The sequence below is a fragment of the Salvelinus alpinus genome, chromosome 22 (genome assembly GCF_045679555.1).
Source record: "Salvelinus alpinus chromosome 22, SLU_Salpinus.1, whole genome shotgun sequence".
Classification (NCBI taxonomy): Eukaryota; Metazoa; Chordata; class Actinopteri; order Salmoniformes; family Salmonidae; genus Salvelinus; species Salvelinus alpinus.
In genome coordinates, this window is record NC_092107.1 from 15,232,178 (window position 1) to 15,247,190 (window position 15,013).

The 15,013-nt window shown below is 42.2% G+C and overlaps 1 protein-coding gene across 8 annotated transcripts in view; it reads left to right on the forward strand.

The window, feature by feature from the left end:
- The window catches only part of LOC139549105 (spectrin beta chain, non-erythrocytic 4-like), a 61,482-nt gene that overhangs the window by 31,220 nt on the left and 15,249 nt on the right, over nucleotides 1-15,013 (forward strand). For all 8 annotated transcript variants that reach the window (XM_071359236.1, XM_071359231.1, XM_071359235.1 and 5 more), the window contains 2 exons: nucleotides 358-504; nucleotides 13,711-13,974. In XM_071359236.1, coding sequence (XP_071215337.1) covers nucleotides 358-504; nucleotides 13,711-13,974 — 411 coding nt within the window. The remainder of the gene's footprint in view (nucleotides 1-357; nucleotides 505-13,710; nucleotides 13,975-15,013) is intronic.

The following is a 15,013-nucleotide window of genomic DNA, read 5'->3' on the forward strand; positions in this document are numbered from 1 at the left end:
ATGTGCTTGACCTTGTGTGTGTCTCTGTGTTCATGTGTATGGATGATTGCTTTTCTATTCTTTCTCTGTGTGTTTATTTTTGACCCATTGTTTACATTGATCTTTTCGTTTTTCAAATGACTGGTCAGCCTGAATACATCTCTGTGTGTGCTTGTACAGGTATTGTGTGTGTGTGTGCGTGTGTGTGTGTGTGTGTGTACAGACACGTGCCTGCATGTGTGTGTGTGTCTCTATGTATGTGGGCATCTATGCTACTCTGCATGCGTCTGTTAGTAGCCTATATTGTCCACCTAGATGACAGTACAAATGCATTGAGTGGCATGATCATCCTGTACTGACAGCTCCCTTGTCCCTCAGCTTGGAGACTGGGTGGCAGAGAAGATGCTCATGGCTCGCGACACGTCCCGCGATGAGACGCAGAAGCTGCACAAGAAGTGGCTGAAGCACCAGGCCTTCATGGCCGAGCTGGCCCAGAACAAAGAGTGGCTGGAGAAGATCGAGAGGGTGAGTACAGTACCGCTGGGACTCTACACAGAGGCGGGGGTGGGTATCTACCATGGGCTGATGCACAGGAATGGGGAAGGGGAGACTGAGCTGGCTGCTCTGTTGGTGGTGGTGGTGTCGTCAGAGTTTTGGGTGTGTGCTGGTTGGGGATGGGGGGAAAGTTAGTGTCAACTCATTGTTGCTATGTCATTTGTTTTGTTTGTAGAATGAAAAAATACAAAGTTCCTTGTTACAATGTGATCAGACCAGCGTTTATACTGTATGTAATCAAATAACAATATTATCTGCAATATTTGTGGTTCGTAATGATTTGATATGCTCTTAAATGATTTATTTTGCAAATTATTATTTCTAAGCCTGTTTCGAGTGCGACACAGCAAACAAGCATAAACTTGACGAGAATTGCCATTTGGTTTACCATTCGTTGAATTAAAGGACAATCACAGGCACTGAGAGTTGATGGTTGAGCGTGTCAGTGAATAGTCTCTAAGAGCTCTGATGAACCCAGAGATACCCTGATGTGCCTATGAGCACGAACAGTTTTGCCTGAAATATCCACTGGTCACATCACCACATCATATCTGTGGGCCCTGCCTGCCCTATCAGATTGATACAAACTGTAACATCAGTGGGATAATTGCTTTAGGCAAGTAGTACAAGTACAACCACTGGCTCGGATGTGGCTCATTATACCCTGTGATATCAATCCTATTCCCCCTAATCGGGACAGGGCTGCACTAGATGCACATGACGTGGAAAAGCAAACGTTTTCACCGAACGTTCGTACACTGTGCATTTGTACACTGTGCAAATGGATTTGGGAACATGGTTGCCATTAGGCCTAAGTATATCCAGAAGTGTAATGTAGCAGTGGAGGCTGCTGAGGGGAGGACGGCTCATAATAATGGCTGGAATGGAGTCAATGGAATGGTGTCAACCACATGGAAACCACATCTTTGATGTGTTTGATGTCATTCCATTGACTCCATTCCAGCCATTATTATAAGCCCCTCAGCAGCCTCCACTGTAATGCAGTGACGTCATCGAGGCTGAGTCTAAGTGGTACGATCCATTTTGGATTCAAATTCAGGTCATCTGCATAGATAGATACTGGAGTGTTATTGGAAGGTGCTTACTGCAGCTGCTGTACAAGGGAACGGTCGCTTGGAGGCACACCCATTGGCATGCCTATGATCTCAGTAGAATAATTGGCAGCATGTTATCTGTATATAGCTCCTCTTACAGTAAAGTATTTATAGGTACAGTATGATTAGCCACGTCTCCCAGCGATGCTGTGTACCCAAACAGAAACACCGTTTTCTCCCCCGGGGCTCTGTCATAGCGTTGGTGGGAAAACAAATGAAACGCGGAGCGACAGGCACCCTAAATGCACTGTAACACAGCTGCACTGTGTGTGTGTGTGTGTGTGTGTCTCATTTGAAGCCATGCCAACTGGTGACCTGCTCTGTGTGTGAGCGAGTCTGGGGGTTGGAATGCCTGATATCTGAATAATCTAATTAAAAATCTAATATTTATATTATGGATGAATCTAGGTCGGAATCCGTTCATGTTTAGAACCATAGTGGTTCATGAATATACACTATCTTTGCTTGACAATTTCAAACTCAGACCAACGATTCAGGATAATGACCATGGTTTTGTTCTCAGGTTGAGAAATGAATATCGGATATGCCTTTGAAAGATCAGAGTATTTTAGAAAGAGTAGCCTTTGCTCTGAATATTTAAACCTACACTGCATGGCTTATATTAATAATGTAGGCTGTACCATAATATTGAATAACAGTGGAGAGGTTTCACATTTGGCATTTATAATTTTTTTCATGGATGAAAACGTTCTATTGTACTTAAACAGCTTACATTTTTCTATAAAATCAGAATTGTTTGTAATACTGGCTGTTTTCGCTGGTATTCTGTCTCATATATTTTCTCATTTGTGTTGGTACACTCTGACCTGACAATAGATTTCCCTCAGTAACGGCAACACTCTGAGATCGCCGTAGGTGAACGTAGCCCTCTGTAAAGGGCAAGTTGGTGGTCTTATGTGAGTTCAAGACTATTTCATAGAGCCAATGTATAGATAAGACTACCCAAAGATTTCCTGAGGGGACAGCCCTAGCAAGCTGTAGCTGTGATAAATCTGTTGGGTCGGCGCTAGTGTTACAACCATATTGGTTTGAGTTAGGGTGGTCCTGGGAAACATTATTTCCCCCCTCCTGGATTCTCAAGAGCTGTGTTCTCTATCGAACAATTTACCCAAAGCAAATTGGTTATATACAGTTGAAGTCGGAGGTTTACATACACCTTAGCCAAATACATTTAAACTCCGTTTTTCACAATTCCTGACATTTAATCCTAGTAAAAATTCCCTGTCTTAGGTCAGTTACGATAAACACTTTATTATAAGAATGTGAAATGTAAGAATAATAGTAGAGAGAATTATATATTTCAGCTTTTATTTCTTTCATCACATTCCCAGTGGGTCAGAAGTTTACATACACTCAATTAGTATTTGGTAGCATTGGCTTTAAATTGTTTAACTTGGGTCAAACGTTTTAGGTAGCCTTCCACAATCTTCCCACAATAAGTTGGGTGAATTTTGGCCCATTCCTCCTGACAGAACTGGTGTAACTGAGTCAGGTTTGTAGGTCTCCTTGCTCGCACACGCTTTTTCAGTTCTGCCCACAAATTTTCCATGAGGTCAGGGCTTTGTGATGGCCACTCCAATACCTTGACTTTGTTGTCCTTAAGCCATTTTGCCACAACTTTGGAAGTATGCTTGGAGTCATTGTCCAATTGGAAGACCCATTTGCGACCAAGCTTTAACTTCCTGACTGATGTCTTGAGATGTTGCTTCAATATATCCACATAATTTTCCGTCCTCATGATGCCGTCTATTTTGTGAAGTGCACCAGTACCTCCTACAGCAAAGCACCCCCACAACATGATGCTGCCACCCCCGTGTTTCACGGTTGGGATGGTGTTCTTTGGCTTGCAAGCGTCCCCCTTTTTCCTTCAAACATAACGATGGTCATTATGGCCAAACAGTTATATTTTTGCTTCATCAGATCAGAGGACATTTCTCCAAAAGTACTTTTTTTTATGGCGGTTTTGGAGCAGTGGCTTCTTCCTTGCTGAGCGGCCTTTCAGGTTATGTCGATATAGGACTCATTTTACAGTGGATATAGATACTTTTGTACCTACTTCCTCCAGCACCTTCACAAGGTCCTTAGCTGTTGTTCTGGGATTGATTTGCACTTTTCGCACCAAATCACGTTCATCTCTAGGAGATAGAACGCGTCTCCTTCCTGAGCGGTATGATGGTTGCGTGGTCCCATGGTGTTTATACTTGCATACTATTGTTTGTACAGATGAAAGTGGTACCTTCAGGTGTTTGGAAATTGCTCCCAAGGATGAACCAGACTTGTGGAGGTCTACAATTTTTTTTCTGAGGTCTTGGCTGATTTCTTTTGATTTTCCCATGATGTCAAGCAAAGAGGCACTGAGTTTGAAGGTAGGCCTTGAAATGCATCCACAGGTACACCTCCAATTGACTCAAATGATGTCAATTAGCCTATCAGAATCTTCTAAAGCCATGACATCATTTTCTGGAATTTTCCAAGCTGTTTAAAGGCACAGTCAACTTAGTGTATGTAAACTTCTGACCCACTGGAATTGTGATACAGTGAATTATAAGTGAAATAATCTGTCTGTAAACAATTGCTGGAAAAATGACTTGTGTCATGCACAAAGTAGATGTCCTAACCGACTTGCCAAAACTATAGTTTGTTAACAAGAAATTTGTGGAGTGGTTGAAAAGCAAGTTTTAATGTCTCCAACCTAAGTGTATGTAAATTTCCGACTGTATAAAAGGGTCTAGGACTGTCTCCAAGGTTTTGAGTAGCTAAAGTATAGGCCTTTATAGCAGCTAGAATCTCTGGTGTTACTGAACGCCCCAGCCTTTTGATGCAGGTGACCCTCTTACCCTGTAACTGTCAGGTGATTTACATTTTTACGTGGTGGATTTTCTCCCTGACGTCACATGCCCGGCAGCTGTTGGAAGGTGCAACTTTGCCAAGTGGACGGATATGTGCCCGCGCTTGCAGTGGTTGCCAGGCAACAGCCTGTCCCCTCCCAGCGTACCTCATGTATGAAGGTCATTTGTCTTGCTTCTATCCCATATCTCTGAAACCAGGAAGTGAAACCAGCAGGAAGTGACATATTAAAGGGCTACCGTGAAGAGTATCAGAAAATGTATGACTGTACAGATAAAGTACGAAAAAGTATGAAAATGTTCCCGGAAAGAGCATCTGCTAAATGACTAAAATGTGAGAAAATATCATATAAATAGAGGTGTTAATTACACGGATCAGCTGCAGGTGAGAAGACTGGATGTGAGAACAACCGGTGTCTGTGGGTGTCTAACCTAATTTTGGAAGTGCAGAATTGAAGATGCTTAAAGGGGGGGGGGGATCTAGTGCTTGTCCCTGCAGTGTATAACTTTTTATAAATGGGGCCTGCCACTGTTTCTCTCAAAGCTATTGCTACCCAAAGCCCAATGGGCTCTTATTTCCTCTTCCCTTTCCCCTCGTTTCTCAGTTAGTTCATTGGCCCCTTACTATTTTACAAGGGACCTCCGGGACAAGTTGCAAAAGTGACTCTCTCTCTTTTGTTTCGGTGTGTGTGTGGTGTGTGCATTGAGCATGCCTGCATGCGTGTGTGTGTTCGGGATTATGTATGATGGAAAGCAGTCATCATTACCAGTAGCTACCCTGACACTACATTATTAGGGATACCATAACAACAACATAAGCACTGCATTTTATAATTGCAATTCCATCTGTTTAGGTCCCTGGCGTCCCACAACTAGCATCCTACACACACTCACCCTCTTTTCTTAACCCCTTTGGGAGTGGAGTTTGACCCATGTGTTTTTGCCGGCGCTGCAATATAAAGGGCGTGTGAGCCGAGATGGAGAGTGAGAAGAGAGCAGGCAGAGAGGGAGAACAGTCAGAGCCTCCTCGACTACAGCACATAGCAGGGAGGTAGAGGGAGGCAGATAGACAATTATGTCATACAGCTCCATGTTCCAACACTTTCAGGACATTGCTAATACCCAGCTATCACAGTGTCCTCATAACGGTTAGTGGAACATTGCTGTAACGCTGTAGCACCAATTCTAAACAATATATTGGCTACAATTTTGCTTTTCTTAATACAGGATACTGTGCTACAATATTACGGAAAGCCAAGTTTATTATGTAGGCTTGTGAAGTTGAACCAGTGGTAGGATTTTAACAGTGTGTAACGAACGTCGTCGGGAGAAGGAGAAGAGGACCAAGACCAAGGTGCAGCGTGGTAAGTGTTCATATTACCTTTAATAAAATACGAAACACTTGACGAAACAACAAAAACGACCAACGAACAGTCCTGTAAGGTGATGACACAAAAAACAGAAAACAACCACCCACAAACACAGGTGGGAACAGGCTACCTAAGTATGGTTCTCAATCAGAGACAACGATAGACAGCTGCATCTGATTGGGAACCATACCAGGCCAAACACGTAGAAATACAAAACAAGGACAACATAGAACACCAGACATAGAATGCCCACCCAAACTCACGCCCTGACCAACCAAAATAGAGACATAAAAAGGATCTCTACGGCCAGGGCGTGACACAGTGAGGAGACAGTAATACAGATCAGATTTTTCTTGCCAGATTGAGGCTTTTTATTTGCAAGACTTAGCCAGCGACTGTACAACACAAACAAAAAGAATAAACTGGACGTTGCAACACATGGAACATAAATCCAAATAGAGCTCAAAACCAAAAACCCAGATTTCTGCAAACCCAGAGGTATGCCGGCTTTACCCTTTCTCTCTCTCTCTAACAAGGAAATTACAGGGTTTAAATAACACTACCCATAATGCATTTAACTAATGAGAGCAACCTAATTGACATCATGATCAATTACCGGTTGGCATGAAATACCAAACATGTTCAGTTAACAAACGTCTAAGTATTCTCCGAGCACACACTTCAATACAGGTGCTATTCCATGCTTTAGAGCAGAAACACAATCTGGGATATAGACATGTACGTCCCCCCGGAATAAGCTACTACTGCATTAACCGTATCTTTAACCATGCGCTGGAACGCGCCCATTTGCCCATTAATTCTCAGACCAGGAAATGAACAGAACCCTCTTCAATCAACAAGAAAAATCAATGTAATCATTTACATTTAGATGAACCTTAACGTTTAATTTGTCAAACATGCTCACATTGTAGTTCTACTTTATGATCGATAAATACGTGAACATAGAGGGATCTATTTTGACAAACCTAAAGCAATGGTAAATCTTAGCGCTGGCGGTAGCGTTATAGGTTCGGGGTGTCAGAAATATTTGTGCCATTTTCACAACCAGAATTATGGGCGCAGTAGCTGGCGGTGGCGTGAAAGGGTTGGGTTTTAATGAATAATCAAGTTGTGGGTTCGTCGAAGCTTGGCCCTTCACTGGCCAATCAGAGCGTTGTCATCAACTCCAATTTGAATATTAGACCGTTATAGCCTATTCCGTTAAATACCCTGCCCCATATTTGCTAAATATTTTTTAACATGTTTGCAGTCTACATTATTCTAATTGCAGTGCTTCAATATGGAAATACATTGTAAAACATTATAGTTCCGCAAACATTGTTGAATCTCAAGGTTAAATTCAAATCTCCCAACCATCATGTGTACGCCAATACATCGTCCATAAGGTGACCATTAGACTTAGATTCATTTGACTGAATACGTTTTTAGGTTTAACAGTTTTGATTCAATTCACAATTTACCGCTCTCACGTGCACATTTCTGCCCAATATAAAACCAATGATGTGCTACCTTTTTGTAGCATTTCTGACTATCTTTTCAGCCAAATCTCAGAGTTCTAAAACCGGGTGCAACTCGGTTGCTGCGAAACAGTAGCATCTAGCTGGTATAAGGTTAGCAGCTGTAGCTAGCTATCTAACACTGGTTAGATGAGAAGGAAAAGGAAGGTACACATTGTTGGAAGTACAATAGACCAACATACAGTCCATTCAGAAAGTATTCTCACCCCTTGACTTTTTCCACATTTTGTTGTGTTACAGCCTGAATTTAAAATGGATTAAATATAAATTTTGTGTCACTGGCTCTAGACACAATACCCCATAATGTCAAAGTGGAATGATGTTTTTAGACATTTTTAAACATGAATTAAAAATGAAAAGCTGAAATGTCTTGGGTCAATAAGTGTTCAACCCCTTTGTTAACTCAGTTGCCGAAGAGGAAGGAATATTCCAAAACATGCATCCTGTACAACTGCCAAAGTACAACTGCCAAAAATGTGGCAAAGGAATGAACTTTACGTTCTGAATGCAAAGTGTTATGTTTAAGACAAATCCAACACAACCCATCACTAAGTACCACTCTTCATATTTTCATGTATGGTGGTGGCTACATCGTGTTATGGTTATTCTTGTCATCGGCAAGGACTAGGGAGTTTTTTAGGATAAAAATAAACAGAATAGAGCTAAGCACAGGTAAAATCCTAGAGGAAAACCTTGTTCAGTCTGTTTTCCATCAGACACTGGGAGACAAATTCACCTTTAACAGGACAATAACCTAAAACCCAAGGCCAAATATACACTGGAGTTGCTTACCAAGATTACATTGAGTGGCCTATAGTTACAGTTTTGACTTAAATCGGAATAGAAATCTATGACAAGACTTGCTGTCTAGAAATGATTAACAACCAACTTGACAGAACTTGAAGAATATTAAAAATGAATAATTGACAAATATTGCGAAATCTAGGTGTGCAAAGACTTACCCACAAAGACTCACATCTGTAATTGTTGCCAAAAGTGATTCTAATATGTATTGGCTCAGTGGTGTGAATACTTACTATATGTACAGTTCATTCGTAAAGTATTCAGACCCCTTCCCTTTTTCCAGATTTTGTTACGTTATATCCTTATTCTAATTTTTTATTTTTTATTTCCCCCTCATCAATCTACACACAATACCCCATAATGTAAAAACAAAAAAAGTGTTTTATAATTTTCTGCAATGTATTAAAAATTAAAAACAGAAATACCTTATTTACATAAGTATTCAGACCCTTTGCTATGAGACTTGAAATTGAGCTCAGGTGCATCCTGTTTCCATTGCTCATCCTTGCGATGTTTCTATAACTTGATTGGAGTCCACTTGTGGTAAATTCAATTGATTGGACATGATTTGGAAAGGCACACACCTGTCTATATAAGGTCCCACAGTTGACAGTGCATGTCAGAGCAAAAACCAAGCCATGAGGTCGAAGGAATTGTCCTTGGAGCTCTGAGAAAGGATTGTGTTGAGGCACAGATCTGGGGGTACTTTAAAAATTCTGTAGCATTGAAGGTCCCCAAGAACGTAGTGGCTTCCATCATTCTTAAATGGAGAAGTTTGGAACCACCAAGACTCTTCCTAGAGCTGGCCGCTTGGCCAAACTGAGAAATCGGGGGAGAAGGGCCTTGGTCAGGGAGGTGACCAAGAACCCGATTGTCACTCTGACAGAGCTCCAGAGTTCCTCTGTGGAGATGGGAGAGCCGTCCAGAAGGACAACCATCTCTGCAGCACTTCACCAATCTGGCCTTTATGGTAGAGTGGCCAGACAGAAGCCACTCCTCAGTAAAATGCACATGACAGCCCACTTGGTGTTTGCTAAAAGGCACCTAAAGGACTCAGACCATGAGAAACAAGATTCTCTGGTCTGATTAAACCAAGATTGAGCTCTTTGGCCGGAATGCTCAGCGTCAGGTCTGGATGAAAACTGGCACCATCCCTACGGTGAAGCATGGTGGTGGCAGCATCATGCTGTGGGGATGTTTTTCAGCGGCAGGGACTGGGAGATTAGTCAGAATCGAGGGAAAGATGAATGGAGGAAAGTACAGAGAGATCCTTGATGAAAATCTGCTCCGGAGCGCTCAAGACCTCAGACTGGGGCGAAGGTTCACCTTCCAACAGGACAATGACCCTAAGCACACTGCCAAGACAATGCAGGGATGGTTTCGGGACAAGTCTCTGAATGTCCTTCAGTGGCCCAGCCAGATTCCAAACTTGAACCCGATAGAACATCTCTGGTGAGACCTGAAAATAGCTGTGCAGCGACGCTCCCTATCCAACCTGACAAAGCTTAAGAGGATCTGCAGAGAATAATGGGAGAAACTTCCCAAATACAGGTGTGTTAAGCTGGTAGCGTCATACCCAAGAAGACTTCAGGCTGTAATCGCTGCCAAAGGTGCTTCAACAAAGTACTGAGTAAAGGGTCTGAATAGTTATATAAATGTGATATTTCAGTTGTTGTTTTTTTATACATTTGCAAAAATGTATAAAAACCTGTATTTGGTTTGTCATTATCGGGTATTGTGTGTAGATTGATGAGGGGGAAAAAACGATTTAATACATTTTTGAATAAGGATGTAACAAAATGTGGAAAAAGTCAATGGGTCTGAATACTTTCCGAATGCACTGTAATTTAGATATTTCAGTATTTCATTTTCAATACATTTGCAAAGAAATACCCCCCAAATTAATAAAATGAATTAGTTTTGAATTCTGGCTGTAACACAACAAAATGTGGACTAGATCAAATGGTGTGAATACTTTCTGAATGCACTGTAGCTTCTGTAGTAGGTCAACGCTGTGTGCTGGATAACCTTGTTAGAGCATGGGTGAAATACTCATCGTGGTGCTCATGTGAATTTCATAGATTTTTCGGCTTCAGACCAATGCCTACTTCTCACATAAAACATATTGTTTTGTTTTTAATAGGCATTTGCGCTGATATAGGGGCTAGGACTACTGTAAATTGCAGTCTGGACATGGACATGCCAAACGTAGTCAGTAAGTAAGATTAAATTCACTAGGCCTAAAAAGACAGTGTATAATTCTAATCAAATTCTAATTAAACGAAACAACTTATTTTAAATAGGCTATCTCTAAATATAGTTACAGTCACTATAATTTCTCCCCGCGGTTGTATAATACAGACAAGGCAACTTAGACTATGGAGGGTTTTACGGACACCCAAACCTTTGACAGGAGCTGGATAAAGATCCAATATAAAGAGAAAAGGTGGAATGTCCACACACCGTTTTACTGCTCGCAAATGTCATGTTTTATAAACATCATGGAACCATCTTACAGATCATATTTACACATCTCCAGAAATAGCAGACAAAATTGCATTGCATTTGAGCCATGGACGTTCTCACCATTAACCCGTGGACGGTGATGATATCATGAATCGCATCTGTCGTTCCGTGAGCATAAGGCAATATGTGCACACGTACAGTAGGCCTAAGGGCTCTTAGGCAGAAGGATGCCTGACTGTTTTGCTGCTCTTGATATATTCATAATACATTGGTTATAGGCTACTGATTACGCTACTGTGCGCCTCCGCTGGCAAAATCGATGTCAAAACCAATTGCGGTACTGCTAAGACCAGCTTTTGGTGAGTCTTAAGTATCACCAGGAGCGCTGCTCGAAATTGGCACATTGGCGCACGTTTTTAGGCTCACGCCTCAAATATTTCCACCCCTCCCACCTCAGCGCAAGAAAGCTGATATTAGACAGGTAAATGACCAACTCGGCCGCTAGGGTTGGAAAATAGAAGAGTGCAGGCTTTTACAAGTCGATATTGCCAAAGAGCGTGTGTTTGACACCCTTAACGCCAGCCGAATATAGAGCCCAAAGGCCTGGGCGACGCACAACGACAGGTTTGCACGCTCAACCAATTGTCGGCGATCGACCACAATCTCTAACATGTTTCTTTACTTCCCCAGGTGATCAACCATCAAAAGGACATCACTATCCACACATAAATATTCCATGAATAAATGTGCTTCCCAGAATCAGTTTCATAGACAATTGTCTGGCTTCATTATAAGGCATGGCTTTAGATCAAGTGACGAAAGACGTAGGACAATCTTCACAAAGCTTGACATTTCCTTCAAAACACTCATTGATACATGTTGGCTCCTCTTGGTGCCTGCTGGCCATTGCACCCCCCAGCCGAATCACGTGACTGTCTGGTCCTCCCAGGCAGATTTATGCCTCCAGGCCTTCACACATGTAGTAGTATTGACACAATAGCTTCCATGGACACAACCAGCCAAATGCAATGGCCACACATTATGTCATTATCATTCAATAACAGATTGGTATTGCGTACGTGATCTCATAGTGAGGATTCTTTTTTTCGTTGCCATCTGTTATTTTTGTGGTCGTTATGGTAATTCTCCTTTTTCCCTGTCCTTTGGTTTGAACATTATACTGCCAACATCTACGAGTTGGGTAGAGTACCCTTGCTGCCCCACTCATTTGGAGATCAAAAAAGCAACATATGAATGCGGCACTATTTTGGCACTGTTGGGAGTGTGTCCCTTCACAGTGCTGCTGTGGTGTGGTCTCCAAATGAGGACATCCTTTGTGCAGATCATGAGAAGGCCGACAGAGAGGGATCAGAGGGAAGAGGAAGCGCCACTGATGGTGCGGCCGTTAAGCACAGTAGCAAAGCAAATGTCCTCCCAACTGGAATATGCAATAGAGATATTTCAACGCTTTCTTGTTCTGAGCCTTAAGCAGAAACAGTTATGTGTTTCAGAGGAACGAGACGTTGATGTTTTTAGCTGAGCACAAAGTGAATTAACTAACTAGCGTTTCAATCATTCCGCATGAAATGCACACTTATCTCCAATCAGTGAATTACATTAAAGGGGCTTAAAATGCAAATAGATTTGTTTTTTTCCCCGACCGGTCCTATAGGCTCTTTATGGTGCCTTGGGGAAACGGTGACAGAGAGTGAATTACAATGGGGGGAGGGGGTGTTTGATCATGGGTAGGTTAAATCTCCTCTTTGGTCGTCATTGGCTGATGTGTCTCCCTGGCGGCGAATATGATTGCGTAGTTTACAACCCCCAGTGCTCGGGAACACTTGCGTGCACTCAGGCGCACAGGACAGCTGGAGAGAGGTGGAGGGATGGGAAGATAGAGGAAGGAATAAAGCACACATGTTGGGAGAGAGAAAGAGAGAGAGAGCGTGGGGGGGGTGGGGGGGGGGGCAGAGTGCTGCAGAGAAAGGGAGCAAGTGTATGTCTGCCTGCCTCTCCCCTCTCTGAGTCTGATGGTGTGTCACGGCAGGCAGCAACTCAGTGTGCTCTCCTCTCATTTGCTGGCTGAGTCTCTGGGGTTGCGGTTGTTATGCGATGACGTTGGGCTTACTGGAAAGAGTCTGTATCTATTCTGAAATTACCTGAGAGTGTAATGAATGAAATCAACAAGAGATGAGTCAAACCTGAAATCCTCCAAACCAAACCGATGAAGACAGACAAAGGAGAGATTCGTACCAGATTATTCTATCAGGATGTAAAATGATGATAAGAGAAGCGCATTTTATCTGTGAGCCCTGACCTCTAAAGTTGAAGTGGTTTTCTGGGCTGCCAGGGCCGAGCCAGCCCTTTAACCCAATTTGATGTGCACTGATGGGCCAGAGTCAAGAGCAGCTGATCTGGAGCCCAGGCTGTAGCACTCAGGCCTCTTTAAGGTGTACCACTGAATCACAGCTCATACTTACAAGCTAACGATGGAAGACAAATAGAGCAATTTCTTTGTCATTTAATGTGGTTGCTTAGAATCCATTTTATTTACCTGCCAGATTAAGGATATAGGGAAACCATAGCCAACTCCATATCAATCAAATTTACATCAGCACGTGTCACAAAGTGCTTAAATGTATGTTCCGATATGGTAAACTGCCAACGTGGTAATCACAAATTGTTGCTGGCTATTAACTATTTACAGAATGATTTCAATGGAAAAAATCCAATATTTGTGGCAGTAGATTGTTTATGACCCCATGTTCCATAAGTGATATAAATATGACTTTATTTTCAAGTTATTATAATTTCCACTCATCAATGTCTAATCACTCTAATTTATTTCCCCCCTCTCCCTTTATCTCTCTGCTCCCCTCCTCATGCTCCCCTCCTCATGTTCCCTCTCCCTTACTCTAACCTTCAACCCCCCATTCTACATCTCTCTCTCTCTCAATGTCTTCTTCCTATCCACTGCCCTCTCCACCCCCCACCACCCTCCCTCTCCATCCTCCAGGAGGGCCAGCAGTTGATCCAGGAGAAGCCTGAGCTGAGCCCGGTGGTGCGGAGGAAGCTGGGGGAGATCCGGGAGTGTTGGCAGGACCTGGAGAGCACCACCCAGGCCAAGGCCCGCCAGCTGTTTGAAGCCAACCGGGCCGACCTGCTGGTGCAGAGCTACACCAGCCTTGACCATCGGCTGCACCAGCTTGAGGGACAACTGTGCTACGTGGACCAGGGTCAGGACCTGACCAGCGTCAACAAGCAGCTCAAGAAGCTCCAGGTCTCTTCCTATTCATTATATGATCCAACTACTGTTACAGTTTTAGTTTTTTGTGACCAGTTTAGAATAGTTGGGAATATCGTTGGGTATGGTGTTGCTATGGTATCTTAGTTAGGTTTAAGCTGTTGAATATCGCAGTGTATCTCTATATATAAAAACCTAGGGTTGTTCTGTGTGAATGACTAATCCTTTATCATCCATTTTCTCTGAATGCCTTGCTGTTTTCTCTTCATTTACGTGCCTTAAATGAGCCAGGCTGCCATAGGCTTTTGTTTAACAAGAGCAATTGGCACTCAACGCGTCACCAGTAAGCTTGGCCTGCACTCCAATGTGCTGTCATTGGAGAGTCAGACCATTTCACCAAAAGCATGGCTCTACAATACATACTGGGTTAAAGTAACTGTCCAGTGTTTCCAGACTTCTATAAAATCTGACCTATAATTAATTACAATATGAGTAAAATAATTGTGTATTTAAAAAAGCAGCTTTTCTGTGTTGGAATAGTGTGGGTGTACCCCAACAACAGAAGGGTGTGGGCGTATACCGGTCCTAAAGAATATTCATGCTAGTAGACCGCTGATTGGCCAGCTCATCCTCCTCAGGAAATAGCAAGCATTTTATAAACGGTCTGTTTGAGATACAAGTTTGAGGTGTTAAAAAAAAATATATATTTTAAAAATGTTATTTTATTCTTTGGCCACAAATATGAGTATAGGATGAGTCAACAACATTATCTGGTTATTAGTTAACAGAATATGAATATGGATATGAATATGAATATGAGTATAGGATGAGTCAACAACATTATCTGGTTATTAGTTAACAGAATATGAATATGGATATGAATATGAATATGAGTATAGGATGAGTCAACAACATTATCTGGTTATTAGTTAACAGAATATGGATATGAATATGAGTATAGGATGAGTCAACAACATTATCTGGTTATTAGTTAACAGAATATGGATATGAATATGAGTATAGGATGAGTCAACAACATTATCTGGTTATTAGTTAACAGAATATGAATATGAAT